We start from the raw sequence: 22,030 nt of genomic DNA, 5'->3' as shown, positions 1-22,030 counted from the left end.
GTGTGTGTGTGTGTGTGTGTGTGTGTGTGTATCTAGATCCGTATCAAGAGGGCACCTTGGTGGCTCAGTGGGTTGAGCCTCTGTCTTCGGCTCAGGTCATGATCTCAGGGTCCTGGGATCAAGCCCCACATCTGGCTTTCTGCTCAGCGGAGAGCCTACTCCCCGCACCCCCCCCCCCCCGCCTCTCTGCCCACTTGTGATTTCTGTCTGTCAAATAAATAAATAAAATCTTTTTAAAAAGAAAGAAAATAAATCTCAAGAACATCCTTCTGACTTCTCTTCTTGTCTTCCGCTTAGTGACACTTCCATTTATCTCTGTAAAAAAATAGTGTTGCCCTGGCTTTGCGAAGCCACACTTCTGATCCTGATTCCTGCATACTGGCTGGTTGTGTGATGTTGATAAACCACTAGCTACACTGGCCCCATCTCCCCATGAACCACATAAAGTAGGTGAGCAAATGATCTTGCAGGTACCTTCCAGCTCTAAACAAAATGTATGGCTCAGGTGAGTGATCTCTGCCACTCCAATCCCAAGCACACAGCATGCTTAAAGTAATCCCACTATTTTAATATGAATTCTACACATACAACTTTAGGACATGGCATGCAAACCCTGGAAAAATTACACCACTGGAATCATCCAAAATGAGGTTGATTACTTAACATTACAGAGCTGTGACATCTTTGATACTACTACTTACCCAAGAGAAAAAGAAGCACATATGCATACAAAGATTTGTACAGGAATGTTCCTAGTAACTTTATTTCTAATAAGGGAAAATTGGAAATAATATACATGTCGATCAATAGATGACTAGATACATACATTTGGTATATCCATACATGGAATACTACTCAACATGAACAAAGATTCCGTTTATATGTACCTCAAGAAAATCTAAAAATAATCTATAGTTCTACAATACATACAATTCTACCAACCGCTAAGTAAAACAGATCAGTGTTTGGGCTGGAGGGGGGGGGGGGTGGGAAATGGAGTGGGGAGCGGTGGTGGAGGGAAGGGCCGAGGGAGAAGCCTGGGGAGGTGGTAGGCACGCCAGAGCACGCAGGTGGGAAAGGGAGAGGGGCTAGGGAGGGTCAAGGGGAGGCCGGTAGGGGTAGGCGCGGAAAAGGGGTAAGAGGAGTTGGGTGGTGGCAGGACTTGGGAGAGACGAGGCAGGGATCCTAGAAGCAGTGGGAGGAGGGAAGCAGGAGGAGAAGCAAGGGTAGGCGGGGCGCGCGGGGAGGGTAGGCGGGGCGCGCGGGGAGGGAGGCGGGGCGCGCGGGGAGGGTAGGCGGGGCGCGCGGGGAGGGAGGCGGGGCGCGCGGGGAGGGTAGGCGGGGCGCGCGGGGAGGGAGGCGGGGCGCGCGGGGAGGGGGGCGGGGCGGGAAGGGACGGCGTGCGTCCGCTCTGCGGGGCCCCCACGCGCGGCGTCATGGCGCACCTGCTCCGTGCGCTCTGGGGTTTGCCCTTTCGAAGGGCGCCCCTGCGGGCCGTGAGGGGCCGAGCCGGCAGCGGTGGCTCGGGGGCCGATCCCGAGGACCCAGGTAGGACGCAGACCGCGCAAGCCCCTCCGCCGCCTCCTGGCTTTTCGATTTTCCTTCAAGGGCCCGGACTAGGGGGCCCGAGCGCTGGTTCTGCACCTGGCGCTTCCTTCTCTAGAAACTTCTTGGGGCGCCCGTGCCCGCCCCTCCTTGCCGTCCAGGACGGTGGGTTGTACCTTTAGGGGGGTGTGGGGGGTTGTCACTGACTTCCATCCCCTGTAAAATGTCGGGCTCAGGAGCCCCTGGTGTTTATCCCCGGACTCCAGGCGAACAATCCCGGTGGTTAGGGCAGCGACCCGACACCGTGCGCTCCCTCCTGTAATGGCCCGTGGTCTCTTAACACTGTATCCCTCTTGAATTCTGCGTGCTTCTTTTCCCAGGTGAGAAGCAAGCAGTTCAGGCTTTGGATTCCTGTTGATTTGCTTCCTGTGTGTGTCCCTACATTTCTATGTGTGTGTCCTGGCCCCAGGGAGACGTGTGGACTAATAACTCGTTTCCTTTTAGACTGATAGTCTTTGTTCGTCAATGGCTGAGACAGACAGGGAACAGTGTGTGTGTGTGTGTGTGTGTGTGTGTGTGTGTGTGTGTGTTTCTTCGAAATGCCTTTGGCTCCTTTGGTGGATTACATTTGCGGTTCACCTTTTAGTATGGAGTCGCCTGTGGACACCTGTGTCAATGGCACTATATTTCAGATACATTTCAGGATAATTTAGTGTTCCCTGTGCATTGCTTCATGGGCAACTGCCCAGCAGTCCCATCTCTGAATCTGATTATGTGTCCATTGAAGAAATTTAAAGATACTTATTTTCTCTGAAAATGTGTCCAGTCAAGTTAGAATTCTTTTCATCCCCTGAAGTTTTCAAAATGTAGTTTTAAATCAATAAAAGCACAGGCAGTGTGTAGGAGTGGCTGATCCAACATAACTTCTAATCATGGCCTTCAGCATCTCTTGGTGTCCTAGCCAGCCAACCCAATTATATTTGTTGCATACCTACTGTGTGTCAAGCATTATTTGTTTTGTTTTGTTTCTGAGAACCACAGGCAAAGGAAACATCATACTTGTGGGCTGGAGCTCTCCTCATTCCCCTTTATAGGATAGAGGTTTCAATGGAAGCTTGTCCTTTATGTTTGTACTGGTGTTGTCAGAAAAATCCTAATGAATTGCCTTAGGAACTTAAGTTCTTCAGCAGCATTTAAAATTCGACCAGACTCTAATACATAACAGGAGCTGTGTAACTTATCAGACACCCCCTCCCTGGAGGGTGTCTCCCTTCCTTATTCTAAGGAAATAATTCAAAAGAACAAAGCTATGTGTACAAAGATGTTTTTAACAGCACCACTCTTAAGAACCAGAAACTGGCTATAACCCAGATGTCTATCAGTTAAGGAATGCTTGAGTAAACCAGAGAAGTTCAATTCAGCAAACCATGAGGCACCCATTAAAAATTATACATAGGTAATAGTTTGGTGTCTAAGGGCTTTGGTGTTGATAGTACCACTTCCTGGCTATATGTCTTTGGGCACGTCCTGAACTTGGTAAGCTTAAACCTATTTTTTTCTTCTATAGAATAAGGATAATGATAATAGTAGGGTTGTACAGAATAAATGAAAAATGAATTAAAATGCTTCATCACAATGATTGGCACTTAGTAAGCACACAATAAATGTTAATTATAATTACATAAATAAATGGAAAGAACAAAAGTGTAGCTACATTTAGCCTATCTTATAGACTTAGGGAAGGTTGAGAGAGAAACGAGAAGATGTTGATAGTAATGGAGGACAGTTCTACAGCGCTAAGACTTCTGTTATGCAAGAGGCATAACCTCTGTGATTTTGTTGTTGAGACTAACCAGAGCAAGGTCTCTCAGTTGAGACCGAAAGAGGTAGGTAAGTAAGAAGTATCGTGGAGAAAACTTTTGTTTCAGGAAAACACTCTAGAAATACTCTGCTAAGAAACCATCCTGAGCATTGCTTAAACCAGTTCAGTCATTGAGTTGGGAAAGAAAACTAGTCTGCAAATTAGAGTGGGCTGGGGATTCTCTCTGTACCAGTTGTAATAGATTCCCTTAGTCTCAACAAGTATTTACTGAAACAAGGCTTGTTTGTATGTGACACTTGGCAGTATAGCGGTTAGGTGACCATATGACCAAGAGAGGGTGTTCTTTAAGATTTCGTGTATTTATTTGACAGAGACAGCGAGAGAGGGAATACAGCAGGGGGAGTGAGAGAGGGAGAAGCAGGCTTCCCACTGAGCAGGGAGCCTGATGCAGGGCTTGATCCTGGGACTCTGGGTTTGTGACCTGAGCTGAAGGCAGACGCTTCTCCAGATGAGCCACCCAGGTGCCCCGAGACGGTGTTCTTTAAAGATGAGAGAAGATGTAAGCCCACCTCAGGAAGTATATGACCAAGAAGACAAACTATGCTAATCACAGCACAAAGAGAGAAAGGAACCCAAAAGAACCTGAGTTTATCAAAACACAGTTCAAAGAAAAGCTGTATAGCTGTCCAGTACAATAGCTAGAGCAATCAAATCTTTTCATAGTGAAGATAACAAGAGAATACAGAGAGAATCTGGAAGACATCCTGCCCCAAAAGGACCAATTCAAGGTACAGGTGATGTGGGCTGAGGACGGAAAACACCCCAATTGTACACAAAAGAATGCAAAGACCAATGCTGAGAGTTCTCTGGCCACTGGTGGCCAAGTGACCTTACTCATGTCGAAATTCTCACTTGTATGTTGTATGTACAGGTACCAAATTGTTGATTGGTACAACCATCAGAATTTATGCATAATGCAGTTTTCCTTCAGAATTTAGTTGTTTCCTAAAGCATAGTATATTTGTCGGCTGGAACAGCTACAACAAAATACCACAGGCTAAAAGGTTGAAACACAGACATTTTTTTCTCATCATTCTGGAGGCTGGAAGTTCAAGATCAAAGTACCAGCAGGGTTGGTTTCTCCTGCATTCTGTCTGGTTTGCAGTTGGCCATTTCTCTGCTCACGCACCGCCAGAGTCTCTTCTTCTTCCTATAAGGATACCGGTCAGATCCGGCCCATCCTTACACTCTCATGCTAACATAATCTTCTCTTTAAAGGCCCTGTCTCCAAAATGCAGCCAGATAGAGTAGGACCCACCCACGTGACCTCGTTTGACCTTACTTACCTCTCTAAAGGCCATGTCACCAAATATAGTTGCATTCTGAAGTACTGAGCATTGGGACTTCAACAGATGAATTTTGGGAGGACACAGTTCAACCCATAACACTGTGGTTACAGAACCCTCTGTAAATGCGGACCACATATACGCTGCCCGTAGCTGACCACTGGTCATTTTGCTATCAAGGCAGAGTGTCTCTTCTCTTGACAGAGTCTTCCAGGCTGGCAAATTTACAGTTAAATTTGCATAATTGGTGCTCCAAGAGCAACTAGTCTGGACATTGTTACCTACCTATGAAGCCTTTCATACACATCGTGTAAAAGGTATGTACTGATGAGGATTAGAGGAGCCATGAGAAATGTACTTTCTGATCTAAATAAAGGAGTGATTCTTCCATCTAACAATTTAAATATTAGTTTTAAATTTTAAGCTAAAAAAAAAAGAGAAGGGGGGTATCAAAAACAACTAGTCAGTCTAATACATGTAGTAAAATACAGAACAGTTGGAAAGGGAGCTGGGGTTCATCCGGGTCTCAGACTTTAGGTTAAAGCTGAAGTGTGGGAGTCCTGCTGAATTTCCCCCTTCTTGAATTCCCACTCTCTGGTGTCAACTATTGTACTGCATGTGGAAAGATACTAAGGACCAGGCTTCCAGGAGACAATCCCTTTTTTTTTCTCTCTAATCCATTCTACTTCCTCCCCAAAAGGAGAAGGGAAGATAATAGCAGCTTTCCAGATTATAATTCCCAATCTTAGTACTAAGAGTCAGTTTTCCTCTTAGAAATCGGTAGTAATAATGCAAGATCTTTGCCAAAGCCAAGAGCGGCATGGCAGGACAGGCCCTCGAAGGGTAAAGAAAGTGTTTTATCACAGTCCTCTGTTACTGCTTTTCCTTAACAGATGTCACTGGTAGCCAGGATTCAGGTTACACACATTCCCCTCAAGACCAGTTAGATTCTGGGAGGAGGAATCATGTCCTATTTGCAAATCTTGCTCTTGCCTTCATTGTTTTTCCACTGTTTGAGGTGGCCTTTGTGTGACCAATCCCAGTTAGGTCATGCCTACACACTGGCACTGGCCAAATTTTAGATCTTGCCCTTTGTTGAAATATACACACAAAATATTCACACATCTCTCTGTCTTTTAAACTGTCAAAAATGGAATGCCTTCCATTTCCCTTAATGATTCCACACATAGTTACATCCATTAAAACCAGTTCTAATCCTACTTGTCGTGGAGCCCAATGCAGGGCTTGATCTCACCACCCTGCAACTGAGACCTGAGCTGAGATCCAGAGTCTGACCCACTGAGCGACCCAGGTGCCCCTCCCACTTGCTGTTAAAACAGTAAAAACACCTTTTCCTGATAACCCAGCCAGAAAAGATTTCATAGTGTTTCCACCACTCACTTGGTAGTTAAGCTGGCATTGCTTTGTAAAACCCTTTTATTGTTACCTTGAATAGTTATTTCAGACTTATACAGTCAGTAAAATTTTCACAATTTAACTGGTCTCCCATATTTCATCTACCCAAGGTCAAGCTCAAGAACAGCTCCGCAGCTCTCGCCTTTTTCTCCTAAATGATCAATTTATCCTCTTCGCGGGATCGTTCCCAACAGCGTACTAGAATACTGTGAACTTTCTCATCCGAAAAAATGCTCTTGACCTCACTTCCCCTTCCAGCTACCTCCAGAACTCCTGAAAGGACTTACCTGTTTGTCCTGTCTCCCTTGCCTTCCTCCTATTCTATATCAAATCTGTTGCAGTCAGATTCACACACACACACACACACACACACTCACTCACTCACACACTCTCTCTCTCTCCTCCACCTAAACTGCCTTTTCAGGCCTCCGCTGACCACCACATTGCCAAACCCAGTAGCTACTTATTAGTCATCTCTGTCCAGGACACCACATTCTTGGAGTTTCCTTCCTGCCTCTCCGTCTGCTTGTCTCCATCTCCTCAACCCGTGTATCTTGGAGTGTCTCCAAGTCCAGCCCGTGGGCCTCTCTGTTCTCTCAACAATCACTGACTTGGGAATCTTCCAGGCTCACGGCTTTAAATAACTCTAACGCTGGGGAGTACCAGATTTACATTTCCACCTTGGACTTTCTCCCCAGTTTCTAAATCTATATATCCAACTGCCTACTTGATATCTCCATTGGAATAATATTGAACTGAATATTGAATTTTGAAAATACTGAATTTTTATTAACAAGGCTCTGAACCTGTTCCTCCTGTAGGCTTCCCCAGCTTCTACTGCTCAGACAAAGAAATTTGGAGTAGTGCCCCTTGACCGTGTTCTTTCTTGTACGTCAGCAAATCCCCCAGCTCTGCTAGCAGAATACATCTGGTGTGTGACCCCTCTGACTATGGCCACCACCCTGACGTAGGACTCTTCCATCTCTCAACCAGGTTATTAAAATGTCCTCTGTCCTGGGTGCCCTGCTGCAACCTTTGTCCTCCTTCAATTTCTTTTGGTGTATCAGCCAGTAATCCTTTTACATACACTAGGTCATATCAATCCTCTGCTTGCCTTCCAATGACTTCTACACTCAGAGTAAAAGCGTAGCCTTCAAGACTCTCATTGGTCTGCCCCCTTCCCATTAGCTTTCTGCTGTGAATTCTACTAACTTTCCTGCTCACTCCACCCGTTCCCCCCGGCCTTCCTGCTACTCACCAAACACGCCAAGCACCCCCAACTAGTTTTTTTTCTCTGGCCTACATTCTCCTCTCCTAGGTTTTCACATGGCATATTTTCTCATCTCAGTGTGACAGCACTGAACAGTTTGGGGCAGTGAGAAAAAAGAAGTGGTGCAAATAGGGGAGAGCATACAAGTTAGGAGACTTTTGTGATCGTCAGTACTGGAGAGCATAATGGTGGCCTGATCCATGGGAGTGTCAGAGGGGTGAGAAGGAGCAGATCCTGGAATTACTTAGGAGGTAGAACCCACATGGCTTGGTGCAAGGAAAGGGGAAGAGTAATGCGTTGATGGTCTGGAATTCTGGCTTGAAGCATGGGGTCAGTGAGCTAGAACACATGAGAGAAGGGGCTGATTTGCTTTTGGGCAGGAGAGGTACAGGAAGTCCTTCTGTATGTGGTGTTTGAAATGGGACATTCTTGTTGAGATATCCAGGTATGTTTATAAATGGATCTGGAATTCTGCAGAGATCTAGAATGGAGGGTAAAAGAGATTAGGGAGTCTTATCATGTGGATGGTACTGTAAGCTACTCATTGGATACCATCACTCAAGGGCCAGGTGTGATGTGGTGATAGAAGCGAGCCTAGGGCAATAGATTCATCTGGAGAACACCAGTATTGGGGGATGGCTAGAGGGAGTGGGGCTGAGGAAGGATGCTGACAAGGAATAACAGGAGAGACAAGAGTATTGGGTGCCATGGAAGCCAAGGGAAATAAAAGCTACCACAGGAGAATGTCGAGTGTCGATACTACAGAGAAATGAGAGAGAAGGACGCCGTGTTCTAGGTTTTACTGAGTCCTCAGTGGGCTCTCTGAGAATGGCTGCAGTGCAGGGGTGCAGGACGGGGGGTGCTTGTCTTCAGTGCGTCACACACGGAGGCACACGATGTTGGCTTGGCCCACTGACGGTGATGCTAACATGGCTTACTTGGTTAAGGTGATGACTTGTTCATTTTTCATTGTAAAGGTACCTTTTCTTCCTTTGCAATTAGTAATATTTTGAAAATGTGTGGCTCTTCCATTCTAAAACAGTCTCCCACCCAGGGCTGTAGAATCCCCTAATGATTCTTACTTGAATTAGTTATTATTTTAGTGATTATAAAGACTTTTTAAAAGGTTTATCATACCGGGCACCTGGGTATAGCTCAGTAGGTTAAGTGCCTGCCTTTGGCTCAGGTCATGATCCCAGGGTTCTGAGATGGAGCCCCACATTGGGCTTCCTGCTCAGTGGGGAGCCTGCTTCTCCTGCTCCCTCTGTCATTCCCCTCCCCCACCTTGTGCTCTCTGGCTCTCTCTTTCAAATAAATAAATAAAACCTTTACATAAAAATAAAAGATTTATCATTCCTGGTCCATTTATTACTTGTCATTCTTCCTGGTACCTCTGAAAGGGACTGAGCAGTAATAATTGTCACATAAATGCATTTTGCTTTGCTCCCCAAGAAATGAGTTCCAGAAAAATTGTGTGTACCCGAGCTATATTTTCATAGGCAATTTCAGAGGTGTATTTCTAGAGTAAACAGGAAATTCCCGTAGCCTTGTAAAAAGTCCTTAAGAAAGGACAACTTTTAATATAGTTAACAGATTAAAAACCTTTTAATAAAATATAAACAACCATCAGCAATCAATAATATACAATAATGAACATACCATATTGTATAGTATTATGAGCTAGCAGCGAAGAGAGAAGTTTTTTCTTACTTAAAAGATAATTTAGGACCTTCTCTTGGTAACCAAAAATGAATTTCAAATATGATTTTCAGACACGTTTCATATTTCATGGTGATACCACACGTGTCTAACCTTTCATCTTTGTTGCTGTGATCAGCTTACTAAGCCTCCAGCCCTCTTATTTTCTCATTTGTAAGTCGAGGTGGACAGCTTACAATATCCTTTCCAATTTTTAGTGTTAGATTATTTGAAACACTGATTCTATAAGTCAGGCTTCCCACTCCCCTTTGGCGAAAAAGAGTATTGTCCCAGTCGCTTTGTTCACAGTCACTGGAGTAAGGGGCGTAAGATCGAGGCATTGGACTAGATTCTGGTTGGTCTCCATTTCCTTTTAGGGGCATCAGCTCTAGGAGTGTCCCCTTTGTTCCACACAAGAAGATTTTTTAAATAAAGACCTCCGTCGACAAACAAAATCAGAGAGATTTTTCTAAACCAGCCAAGGAGACGAGTTTAATAACCCACTAGCTCAGGGTTCTTTCCTCTCCATCACTCAGCTGCTCCCAGCCGTATCCCGACAGGAAATACTCCTCTGAGCGTAGTAATAGAAGGAGGATCAATTTCTACCCCCCGGTACCTCAGGGGAATTTAGTCTGCATTATTCCATATTTCAACCGCCTCTTTACCTTCTGGGCCCCAGCAGAACCAGAAAACTGCCTGTCTGCTTGCTGCTTCTTTCTTGTGAAACTAATGAGTCGATTGAAGCATTTTGTACTGGAGCTTTCTGGCCCCTGTGGACTGGGAGAGGGGCAGCGCGGCCTCGTGCTGCCCATGGCCGTGCACTTCAGGAGAGAAGCTAAAGAAAAAACGTCACTGTGCCTTTTTGTTTTAATTTTTAAAAAATTCCTCTTGGACAACACAGGTTCTCTCACGAAGCATGAGCCGTCCCTCAGCAAGGGCGAATGGCGGAGGAAGCTGACTCCAGAGCAGTTCTATGTCACTCAAGAAAAAGGGACCGAACCAGTAAGCTCCCTGATGATAGTGTCGTGGCTGGAGGGGTTTGGGGGTGGGGGGCGGAGGGCGAGTTGGGGTAGATGCAACTGCAGAAGCCCACGCCCCGGCTTTCCCTCCACCACTCTGGCCCTCCCGGTCTCCCTCTCAGGCATGGGGCTCCATCCACTTGTAGGAGACCCCGATGCCTCTTCTGCCTCCTCCGTAACCCTCCAGCTGCTCTGCTCCTGTCCCCTCTCACTGGGGGGATGGCATGTGCAGCCTCCGCTATTGCGGCTGCCGCTGTCTACGAGGTGGCCAAGGAGGGGCCCCTGGGTGACTCAGGCGGTTCCGGGGTGAGGTGTTTGCCTTTGGCTCAGGTCATGATCCTGGGATCCTGGGCTCCCCCATCTTGTGCCGGGTGGGCTCTCGCTCTCTCTTTCTCTCTCTCTTTCTGGGTCACGAAAGTAAAATCTTAGAAAAAAAAAAAAAAGGCAGAAGAGATCTAGAAAACACAAATCCAGCCACATCCCCCCACTGCTAACAATCCCTCAGGGGCTTCCCACACTTCCAAGGTAAAGAAGAAGGTTTACAAATGGCTTACTGGGCCCTGGAGGCCTTGCCCCCTGCCTTCTGCCCCTATCCTGAGTCTGGCTGTTTTTCCTTTTCTTCCCCGCACTGGGAGCACGCCGCCCTTCTTCCAGCTCTCGGACGCCCTGGGCTCCCGTCTCCCTACGGCCCTCGCCCCTGTGTCCTCTCTTCACCGCGCCCCGTTCACTCAGACCTCCCTCTCAGCCCTCAGTCCCAATGCCATGGGCTCAGGGAAGCCTTCTCTCAGCCCCAAGCCGCGCTTTCCCTGCAGAGCACTTGCCGTCGCAGGGACAGCTCTGGCACCGCACATGGTGGCCCGCTAGAGCCGGTGCTCCGAGAGGACGTTTCTGTGAATACTGAGGGAAGGCAGGCTGGGAGGCGCAAATGATATTTAAGCGCCATTCAAGAAGCTCGGCTTTCGTTCCTTTCGAGAGGGAATTGCCCTGAGTGGTTCCTCATTATAGTTCTGTTTTCCCAGCATAGCGCTTCTTCACAAGTCATCTGTCTTAGAACCACATATAACCATTGGAACAGAGCCGTTGGACGTTGTTACTAGACATTCCGGTTCGTGAAGCGGGCCCCAGGCAGTGGGCCACAGTGGTTTTGCAAAGCTGTAGAGAATCTATCTTTTCTTTCACAGTCCCCGCAAAGTTCAGACCGTGTGCATGTGGCCCTGTCGTCACGGCGCACCCTCTGATGCTAACGTCGTTAGGCCGGCAGATCCCCCAGATTCTTGCAAAGTACTGGTATTTTTCATGATGCTTCTTAGGGAAAGATACACGCTCACTACCGCAGGTGGTTGGGGGCCACGTGTGAGGCTCCATGTGCAGTACACGGAGTACACCCCAGAAGATTTAAGCCAGCCCCTTCTCAGGGACACAGCCCAGCGGGGTTTGGTATATGTACAGAGCCTGGAGATGAGCTGACAGATGTTGAGGAGAATAAGTCTGTGGGATTCTCAAACAGATGGTGCAGTGTATTCTGCGCGTTTGGCAATCTTACAGAATGAGCGTCTTCCATTATTTTAAGTAATGTTATAATCCCTTTCAGTTGGTCCATGTCCACACGTAACTTTCTAGAATGGTGCCGAACCCACTGTAAGCCTGGCTAACATAAGGGGAGTAACACATCTCAGTTTTCTATTTGGTAACTCAAACTTGAGAATTCAGTTGCACACGTTTTGGTCAGGCAGCAGTGAAAGTGTGCGCATTCTGCTAGACACAAAAGGGGTTATAGCCTCGCTGCGCAACAGCTCAAAGTCAAATATCGGTTGAAGGCGGGTTTCCTGCAGGCCTTCCTCTGTGCACCCCACAGATCTCCTCTCCACATGCTTCGCTCTGCTCTTCGCTCTTCGCTGGGCTCCAGGAAGAATAACATGCCCCCTTCCCTTCTGGCTACTGCTCGAGCTTGGCCAGTGGACGATGTTAGCACAGTCAGAGGACATGACAGGGAAATCGGGACCCAGCTTCCTCTAGTGCAGGCTGTAGCTCCCGCCGGCCAACAGGCTCCGGTAACTGCCCCTCTCTTTGTCCCATGGGCCTCATAGATGAGTGTTCTCAGAGCCCCTGGCCCTCCCAGTGCTTCCTCCTCCCTTGCTGGTTTCTGTTGGTCCTGTCCCCACCTTTGTAAATCGTTCTGTACGAAATTATCTGCAAATGACCTCTTTGAGTGTGCCGTCTGTTTCCAGCAGGTATGTTGTACTGACCAGGTCAGAGGAGGGAGAAGCCCCATTGGTCCAGGCAGACTGCCTTTGGGCCACTGTAGCCCGACGGAAGGGCTTAAACAGCAGACGTTTATGTATAAATACATACATATATTTCCTCACAGTTCTGGAGGCTGAGAAGTCTAAAATTAAGGTGCTGGCCAGTTCAGTTCTGGTTTCTCCCCCCACCTCTGTAACATTAGCTCCCAGACGTACGTACTAGGTTTTCAAGTAAGTATGAGAGTGAACAATTGAGCTAGAAGTTGAGTTTGGCTCTAAACAAATGACAGGACTTACACAGAACTGAGGGAGGAGGAGGGAGACATTAGGAAATTAGTCTAGGAGGCTGTGAAAAAATGTCACTTCATGAAATTCCTCAGCTAAGGATTCCTTTTTATTTATTTTTACTGTGATAACTGTCGCCTGTTACTTCCTCTGTCCGTCCGTCCCCTGCAATGACCAAATTATATTTTGAATTTTGTCAGACTGTCTGCATCCTAGGAGTAGACTTTCCAGACCAGCTTCAGGACGGGTAGCCATTTGACACATGAGTCCCATTAGCCCAGGTTCCCACCTGGGAACTGGTGGAACTTTGTGGTGGATGCCGATTTGTGCCAAGGTTGGGAGCCGGCATCGAGGGAAAAAGCCATAAAAAGACCAGCTTCCACTGTTCAGATTTCTGCAGCTAAGTTTAGATAGAGTCTTTAAAGAGGGAAAACGTCCAAGTGTGCCCAGATGGTAGGCTCAGTGGGTTATTTTGAAATTGTCCATTATACGGCTCACTGAAAATGTGCTGTTAATACTACCACAGGGAATGTGAATGTTTGACCTGTGAATCTGTTGAGTTGGGAAATGTAGAAAGGTCAGAAGAGTCCAGCTCATTCCTTAAGTCAGTTCTGTGACTTGGTGACCCATTCTGTGCCTTGGTTTCTCTTTCATCCCCTAAAATGGGATAGGGCTTGCCAGCAGGTCGTGGATCTTCCGTGGTTGGCTTGTCTCCGAGGTTTGTTGCTGTTGAGGGTTTTTTTTTCCTTTTAATTTACTTTAACAGAAGGAATTGGGCAAGAAGGTCTTTCTTTCTTTCTTTCTTTTTTCTTTTCTTTTTCTTTTTTTTTAAACAATGAAATCCAGGGCACCTGGGTGGCTCAGTGGGTTAAAGCCTCTGCCTTCAGCTCAGGTCATGATCCCAGGTCCCTGAGTCGAGCTCTCTGCTCCCCTCCTCTCTTTCTCTCTGCCTGCCTCTCTGCCTACTTGTGATCTCTGTCGGTCAAATAAATAAAATAAAATAAATTTAAAACAAAAAAACAATGAAATCCAGTTTTCAGAATAGCATTTTGAAAGGCACTGACTTGGCAGATTCATTGCTTCAAGTCTCCTGTGTATTTTGGGGAGACCTTTGAAAACTTACAAACTCTTTAAGCCACAATTAATGAGATAATTTCATCTAAGTAGTAGCTTCAGTACTGGGATAATCTAACTCATTATTTAAACATTTATTAACTATGTTGTGTCCTAAATACCATGTTGTAAGGCATGTTAAAGGCACAACCATGAGCTCACAGAGCTATCCGTTCTATGTATTCATATTCTATCTTTAATTGGAGATTTCACAGTGTTTTAGACAGTGGACTGGATTCCTATTGTATTAACTCCTTTGAGATGAGGACTGAAATTTTACACAATCCAAAGGAGTGTTCTCTCACTTTTCCACGGACTTTGATGTTCTTGGATGAACAGTGGTATATAAATGCAAAGCATTATTAATGTCATAATTTGAATTTTTGGCACCATAAAGGCCGGGTTGTGATAAGCCTGCAAGGCTGCATCATTGGGCGGGTTATAATTTCCTCTCCAGTGATATTTGTACTTTGTCAAATTAGTACAAAAGTTCCTTTATTTGGGGACTGAATCTTGGATTTAAATCTGCTGTATCATCTCCTGCTGGTGTTATGAGAAGCCTACACCTGATCTGTCTAATTTACTTTCAGCCTTTCAGTGGAGCCTATCTGAATAACAAGGAGTCAGGAATGTATCACTGTGTATGCTGTGACAGCCCACTCTTCAGGTAAGGCTCGAGAGGGGTACTGGAGGAGAAGAAACCTCTGGATTTCTTACAGCTCTGTCTCATTTGAAGCCTTGGATAAAAACATGCCCGTGTTGTTTTTAATTGCCCTCCTCATTTGGCGTGGCTGCTCTAAGGAGAGTTATCTCTATAAAGGACTTGCTCCTCTTGATTATTTCCAGCATTTAGAGCAGTTGAGACTTCTTAGCCTATATTCTTTCTTCCTGTTTCCCCGAGAAATAGCAAACAAATAAAACTTCGTAAGCACCTTAAGATAATGCTATTAGAATATTTTCCTGGGCAAGTATTTAAAGAAATCTAAACCATAATTGTATTTGCTTGGCCATGTGATTAAAACTATATCTCTCCGAGGGAAAATGGGTTTATAATTTAATTTGGGAAATGTAGAATTTTATGAGGCTAGATTCCCCACAGTGCTTGACAGTAGTGAATACCATGCCCTCTTCTATATAGCTAAAAGTAAATTTAATTGTCCCTTGATTTCAAAGCCTCTTTTAAGTCAATCAGGATCTGAAATCTCTCAACAAAGGCTTTTTTGTTTAGACATGCAGGAAACAGTCTAAAAAAAGTAGATTCGATGAAGAAGAAAGGAAAACATCTTTGAAGTCCTGTTTTCAGAACTTCAAAGATATTTTCCTTTCTTCTGCATCAACTCTAAATTGGTTTAGAATAAAATATAAATCAAGCCAGCTCTGTGAATCTTCCATTAGGCAGTGCTTCATTACGTCCTCTGGGCTTTGAGCAGACCGGGCTTTCTTGGGCTGCTGGCCACTAATGGAGGCCGAATTTGGAAAACCAGACCCCACCTGCAGGGATGGGGAACAATTGGGATTGATTTCCCCTCATGCCTCAGGAAGGGCAGGTCTTTGCTCAGATTCATTCACTGGATCAGTGGCTGTTGTGTAGACATCTAAGATAGCTGTTGGCCCGGGATGGCCTGGGAGATCTAAGAGAAGCAGCTTAATCTTAACATAGTAAAATGTGGGACACATATTTCTGAGACATTAGCTATTCCTTGGCCTTTGGTTCTGTTAAGGAGGAGAAACAGGGCCTTGAGTTGGCCAACCTGCTTTTAGTCAAAAAAAGGCGTGCGATGTGAAGATGGAAAGGACCACCTTGTCACACTGTGGTGACCAGGCAGATGTTCTTTCCTGTCTTTGCACTGTGAAAACAGGAGATGAGAAGTCACTCTTGTCAAAGCATCCTTCTACTTAGCATTCTTCATTTTTCCATGTCATTGGTGTTCTGGTTTCTACACTGGCAAAGCTGAGACCTTTTCCTACCCAGTGCCCACCATCCCCTTACCACAGCAGCCAGTCATGGACTCACAGAATGTTGGAGCAGGGTGGGACCTGAGACCAGAGCACAAAGCTCTGTCCAGTGGAAATTTCTGTGATCATGGAAATGTTCTATCTCTGCTCTGTCTACTATGGTAGCCACATGTGGCTCTTGAGCACTTAAAATGTTGCTTGAAGATGAATCTCTAATTTTACCTAATTTTAGCTAATTTAAGCCCAAAAGCCCACATGTGACCGGTGGCTACTGTATTAGTACAAGGCTAATCCAAAGTAAGGAAATTGAGTGACCAACTGCAGGTCACTGAGATAGTGAAGCAGTCGAGACTAACAGGATAACCAGCCGATTCTCCAAAAGTCGACAAAAGACCGGTATACTGGAGCTGCCAGTTCACCAGCCTATTTGTTTCTTTTTTAATCATTTAGTTTCAGTTGAAAAGTTTCTGTTTTCTTTTCTTAGGGACTGTGGTATAAGTTTCTGTTCCATTTTCCTGCTGCTACTGCTGCTGCTCTGAGACTGGGAGACATAAGAATATATTTATAAGAATCTTCTATGTTCCAGAACAAACTCTTCTTAAAGATGCATTTGTTTATAGGACAGACAGTATAGTAGAGTGGCTAGGGTGCTTGGGTACCTGGCCCCGTTGCTGTGTGACCTTGGGCAAGTCTCTTAACCGGTCCATGCCTTGATTTCCTCACCTGGAACATGGCAGCATGGTAGCTGTACTGACTTCAGCAAGCTGTTGAGAGGATCAGCCAAGTTCTGAGGTAACACGTGCAGAAGTACCCAGGCCGGTCCTGGCACATGCCAAGCACTCAGTACATGAGAGCAACAATTCGTAAGAACCTTCTTTGGGCATCTGTATGGATCAGTCTTTGATAATGAGGAATTCTTGCGAATATGTGCCAGTTATTGAGAAGCTATAAGTGGAGATTATATTCCTGAGCATGCTTCCCATTCAAGAGGGTAGTCTTAGGAATATTTTCCTGTTTTGCCTCTCATTCCCTCCCACACACACTCCCACCCCCACCCATCCCCAGTGTCCAGCCTTAATAATAGCGAACAGGGTGGAGAAAAAAAATAGACATCCCTACAAAAGCTTGTATAGGTAGAGTCAAAATGAGGCGAAAAGTTGGTCAACCAAGAGTCTAATAGCTGTGGGACCACTGCCTCTAGGCTGTTAGGCGCCCTGCTGCCCACAACGATGCTGCCTTCACAACACAACCACCATGGTGTGTGTTCTGGGAGACACGCCTCCTCTCCACAACAGAGGCCTCTGAGCCAAGGTTTTAGGACAGGAACACTCATAGGATGTCATCACTCCCCTGGGGACTCCAAACTGTTGCTTTACTAACCTTGGAATTATGTGTCTTTGCCCCTGCTTCCTGTGTTCCCCCTTTATTCCCCCCCCACCCCTGTATACCAGCTCTGGAAACATTTATTAAAATAAACTGTGGGTCCACATCTTTCATGCTCCTGCCTGTCTTTAGAGTAGAGGGGATCTGAGAGCCTGATGATGTTTCTCGCCTTTTACATAACCCCCGGCTGTCCCACATGTTAAAAGAAACCAAGTAATATCAGTGAGAAACTTCTTCTGTGTTCCCATTCCTCCAAATGAATGGAAATTCTTCTAAGATGTTAGAGGTGTCAGGTCTCACCAGGTGCCTCTGTTGTTGGCTCAGGGGCTGTGGAATTTCCAGAAATGAAGCAAAACCAAAGCAAATAACCATAGAACAAACATGCAAACACATAACACAAAAACACGTAACAAAAAAACAAAACTAAAAAAATACCTTTAAGTGTATCTGAAAAGAGATGATGCAGTATGGTTTTAGTTTTTCAAGGGAGAGCCTTATAATCTGCTAATCATTTAAATATTTATATTGGAACTTCAAACTGGCCTTAAAGTTAGATCGCCACTCTTAAATTGTGTATGATGGGCCTCTCATATTACCTGGTAAAATCTCCATATTCTGTATATTGCATCTATAAAGATTTATTGTTTCCCATAAACATTTTAGATAACTTTTTATTAGTCTTAGATTCTATCATTAAAAAATTTATTATATTCATAATTCTCCATCCAAATGCCTTTAATCATCACTAGCTGCATGTAACATTAAGGAGTGGAAAGGCTGTGATTAAAAGATACTTAAAATGTTTTTCCCTGGGCTAGGGTGGCTCAGATGAATAGTTTTGAACTCTTTCAAAAAGGTTCCAAAAAAATTGGACCCATGGCTGCTCAAATTTCATGGATATCTGTTATTAATTGTAATTATTTTTTTTTAAATGTAGCTACTGACTTACATACCATACGTCTGACACTGCTAAGTGCACTATACCTAGAAAGTTTGTCAGGTAATCCTCTGAGCAGTCTTGTAAGGTAATAAGGCCATTAATGTTCTATCCATTAGTGCACTGAGGCTTTAAAAAGATTAAATAGCTTGCCTAGGTCACACGGATGTATCAGAGCCTGGAGTCATGCCCCAGCCTTTCAGAAGGCAAGGCCCTTACTCCTCCAAGTTCTAAAATCCTGGTCTGAGAACCCCGGGAGTTCCTGGGACCTTTCTAGGGGATCTACAAGGCCCTCTCTTTTCGAAGTGGGTGCCCGTGAGGCCACGTCCTCTTTCTATACTTGAATCAAAATAAGATTGCAGCAGACTGAATGCAGAAGCACATATGAAGTGTCAGTTGTCTTTTCTTTTTTAAGCTAGGCATTACAGAGATTTGCAGAATTGTAAAACAATGCAACTCTTCATTTTGAAAAAAAATTTACCAGGTAATAAATTTATTATTTTTTAAAAATAACAACGTGGAAATATTTTTAAATTCTGTTATAATTTCTAATTTGTTAAGCATTGATACACATAATTCATGTAAAGGGAAGCAGTCCTCAGTAATTTTCTTAGTGTACAGCAATCTTGAGATGAAAATGTTCGAGAAGGACTACATCACACTAGACTTTCTTCTCTGAATCAAGCTTCCTTCTGTGTTCTTAGCCTCTGGATTTGAGTATTTGCTACTTTTCCTTCTCTTTGCCCAGCTTTTTGGAGTTTCTTTGGGGGGGGTTGTTTTTTGTTTTTTTGTTTTTGTTTTTGCAGAGTTTACAACGCATTTCTCTCCCTCTTCCTTAAAGAAAGAACTGTCCCCTGCCATTAAAAAGCTTTCACTCTATTTTCCTAGTGCCTTTTAAGGGAGCTCCCCTTCAGAGTCTTGGAGAGTAGGTCTGTGGCAAGTGGATTCGCTTGTTTCTCTCCCACTCCTCTCGTAGGCGCCCCTGGCCTTCTCAGCATCATGAGTTCCTGTGGGACATGCCCAGAAGGGTCCCTGCACTGCCGCGACTGGCTCAGATGCCCGGGCTTCTTGACTAATGATCATCATGCACTTAAAGTTCACGAGCACTTACCTTGTGCCCACAGAGTATCTCTGTAAATCCTCAAGACATCTCCCTAACATGGGTCCTTTCAGCCCCGTGCTCCAGATGAGGCCTGGAGCCCGTACAGAGCTTGCCCAGCGTCGCCCAGCTAAGAAAGGGCAGAGGCAGCTTTGGAATCCCCGCAGCCAGGCAGGTAGCCCGAAGGGCCCGCTGCTGAGAGGGGGCGTTTCATCAGGCCTCCCGCTGCTGGGCCCGGACCTTCATGCCCTCCTGTGACCACGAGTGTCACATTTCCGTTTCCCCCTTTTCCTACGTGTGGAGCCCTTGGATTTGATCTGGGTTTCCTAATATGCATCACAGGTCACAAAGACCCTAGTGTTTCTCGGTCCCTGTCAGACATGGAGAGAGAAGCCTTCAGCATCAAAGGAACAAGAGATCCTTTGACGACGGTGAAACGTGTTTGGTAGTGAAAGTGCAGTGGACACAGTTCCCATGAACGGACCGCTGCTGTGACTGGCCTGGAGATCTGGCAGAGGAGACAGGGGAGCAGACCCTGCTGGGGGGAAAAAGGAGTTGGGGCATAAAATGCTCTTTGTGTGTTAATAACGTCTCGGCAGCTGCAGGGTCCGAATGTCTTCCACAGTTCCGACCACAAGTACTGCTCCGGCTCCGGGTGGCCTGCGTTTTCCGAGGCACACGGGGCGTCTGGCTCTGATGAAAGGGACGCGAGCATCCTGAGGCGTGTGGACACCTCATTAGGATTAACTCGCACCGAGGTTGTGTGCAAGCAGGTGGGGGTTTTTTGTGTTGTTTTGTCTGTTTGGTTTTTCCCGGTGCTGCCCCGGCTCGGGCGCCACAGAGAGCCGGGTTTCTGCGCTTGCTGCTTCTGACCCCTCCCTCCATGATTCTGGGCACTGTCAGGAAGAGAAAGAACCTTCCCGAGCCACTGTGAGGTAGCCTCTCCCAGGTCTAGCCTAGGAATTGTATTAACGCTTTACATGCATTGTATCAAGGAATCATCACAACTGCTTTATTAAGTACTGTAATTGTTAGTTCCCATTTTATAGATGAATAAATCAAGGCCTAAGTTAAATACCTTGCTGACATTCTCACTGATAACTATTTACCGCTGCCATGCCTTGCATACTCTCACTTTTTTTTTAAAGATGTATTCATTTATTTGAGAGAGAGAATGTACACTCGCATGACAGTGAGAGTGGGGAGAGGGAAAGAGGAAAAGAATCCCAAGCAGACTCCCCACTGAGTGGGGAGCCCGACGTGGGGCTTGGTCTTGGGACCCGTACGATCATGACCTGAGCCAGAACCGAGTCGGGCACTCAACCAACTGAGCCACCAGGCGCCCCTGCATTCTTTCCTTTCCTACGTGCATTCTGCTGGGATGGACTTTTCCCCACACAGACATCGGATTGGGGCGGCCACGTGGGGTTCATCTCGTTTCACATAAAGAACTTTGTCTCGGTGGAGAAATGACAGAGGCTTCTCTCCTTTGCAGTGCGAAGCCCACCTTGGCCATGTGTTTCCTGACGGACCTGGGCCTAGTGGTCAGAGGTTTTGCATCAACAGTGTGGCCCTGAAGTTCAAACCAAGGAGACACTGACCATCTCCAAGAATCCCTGTCACCACTGCTTCATTTACACCCTCAATTTTCAGTGTATGTTGAATGACTTGTTTTATTTACTACCAAAGTAAGCTAAGTTTGTGCTGGCACCAAGCAAGTTTCCACTTCTGTAGTGAATTTGCCTGGAATCAACCCAACCCCAATTCCAACGTGGAGGGTGGAATTTCACAGAATGGCAAAGGGGCAGCCATTTCCATCCAGTTGACTTCTGTTGGCTTTGCCTGTGACCAGAGGGCATGACTCTTTGGGGACAGTAAGAAACTAATGGACTACAAACCAGAAATTCCTACAAAACTACCCAGAACTTTCCATTGCGCTAAGTCCTTTGTGGACATATGTAGGTGAGGGATCAAGAGAAAAGAGGAAGGAAATAAGGGATTAGAGTAATCTACAATCCCAGCATTGAAAGAAGTACCGAGGACTCGGACTGTGGCAGAGCCGCATTTGGGGGGCATACATGGTGATCAGTGGGATGCGTGATTCTTCTTCAAAATTTTAGAATGTCTTGAACATCCTGATTCATCCTTTCTACCGGCAAATAAGTTCCAAGGAGAGTTTGTTAGATTTCAGTGATAACGAGTAAAAGTGGCTACAAAGTTAAGTTTAAACATGTTCAAATAAAATATTTAGTAAAATTTTATGCGTGCTTTTTGTCTGAGTCTGTGAAGTTGTTCTTTTATAAAAACAACACTGTGGGGTGCCTGGGTGGCTCCATTGATTAAGTGTCTGCCTTCAGCTCAGGTCATGATCCCAGGGTCCTAGGATCGAATCCTGCATTGTTCTCCCTGCTCAGCAGAGAGTCTGCTTCTCCCTCTTTCTTTGCCCTGCTCCTGCTCCTTCTCTCTTGCTCTCTCTCAAATAAATAAAATCTTTTAAAGCCTGAAATGTTTTGGTTTTTTATTTTTGTTTTTTTTTTAGATGTTATTTTATTTATTATTTTGACAGAGAAAGATCACAAGTAGGCAGAGAGGCAGGCAGAGAGAGAGGAGGAAGCAGTCTCCCTGCTGAGCAGAGAGCCCCATGCGGGACTCGATCCCAGGACTCTGAGATCAAGACCTGAGCCGAAGGCAGCGGCTTAACCCACTGAGCCCCCCAGGTGCCCCTGAAATTTTTTTTTAAAAGATTTTTATTTATTTATTTATTTGACAGAAACAGAGATCATAAGTAGGCAGAGCGGCAGGCAGAGGGAGAGGAGGAAGCAGGCTCCCTGCTGAGCAGAGAGCCCTATGTGGGGCTCCATCCCAGGACCCTGAGATCATGACCTGAGCTGAAGGCAG

The 22,030-nt window shown here is 45.7% G+C and overlaps 1 protein-coding gene across 2 annotated transcripts; it reads left to right on the top strand.

Moving 5' to 3' along the window:
* The first annotated feature begins 1,371 nt into the window (after positions 1–1,371).
* On the top strand, positions 1,372–21,393 carry MSRB2 (methionine sulfoxide reductase B2). Of its 2 annotated transcripts, XM_045084977.1 has the most exons (5): positions 1,372–1,548; positions 9,999–10,099; positions 14,348–14,424; positions 19,758–19,905; positions 20,628–21,393. In XM_045084977.1, exons 1-5 carry the CDS (start codon positions 1,437–1,439, stop codon positions 20,730–20,732), a joined length of 543 nt encoding a protein of 180 aa, XP_044940912.1. In that variant the 5' UTR covers positions 1,372–1,436; the 3' UTR covers positions 20,733–21,393. The 2 variants fall into 2 exon arrangements, with proteins under 2 accessions (XP_044940912.1, XP_044940913.1); XM_045084978.1 differs by lacking the exon at positions 19,758–19,905.
* The last annotated feature ends 637 nt before the right edge of the window (positions 21,394–22,030 follow it).

Source organism: Mustela putorius, unplaced genomic scaffold (genome assembly GCF_011764305.1).
Source record: "Mustela putorius furo isolate JIRA1106 unplaced genomic scaffold, ASM1176430v1.1 tig00000827_pilon_pilon_pilon, whole genome shotgun sequence".
Lineage (NCBI taxonomy): Eukaryota > Metazoa > Chordata > Mammalia > Carnivora > Mustelidae > Mustela > Mustela putorius.
The sequence above is the reverse complement of the archived record's forward strand: the minus strand, read 5'-3'. Positions and strand labels throughout refer to the sequence as shown.

Bases quoted from the DNA above. Each gene is read 5' to 3' on its own strand.
- MSRB2 (XM_045084977.1), top strand. From the start codon at position 1,437: ATGGCGCACCTGCTCCGTGCGCTCTGGGGTTTGCCCTTTCGAAGGGCG. The intron at 1,549-9,998 runs GTAGGACGCAGA...TGGACAACACAG, and splicing joins GGCCGATCCCGAGGACCCAG to GTTCTCTCACGAAGCATGAG. The intron at 14,425-19,757 runs GTAAGGCTCGAG...TGTCTTCCACAG, and splicing joins TGTGACAGCCCACTCTTCAG to TTCCGACCACAAGTACTGCT.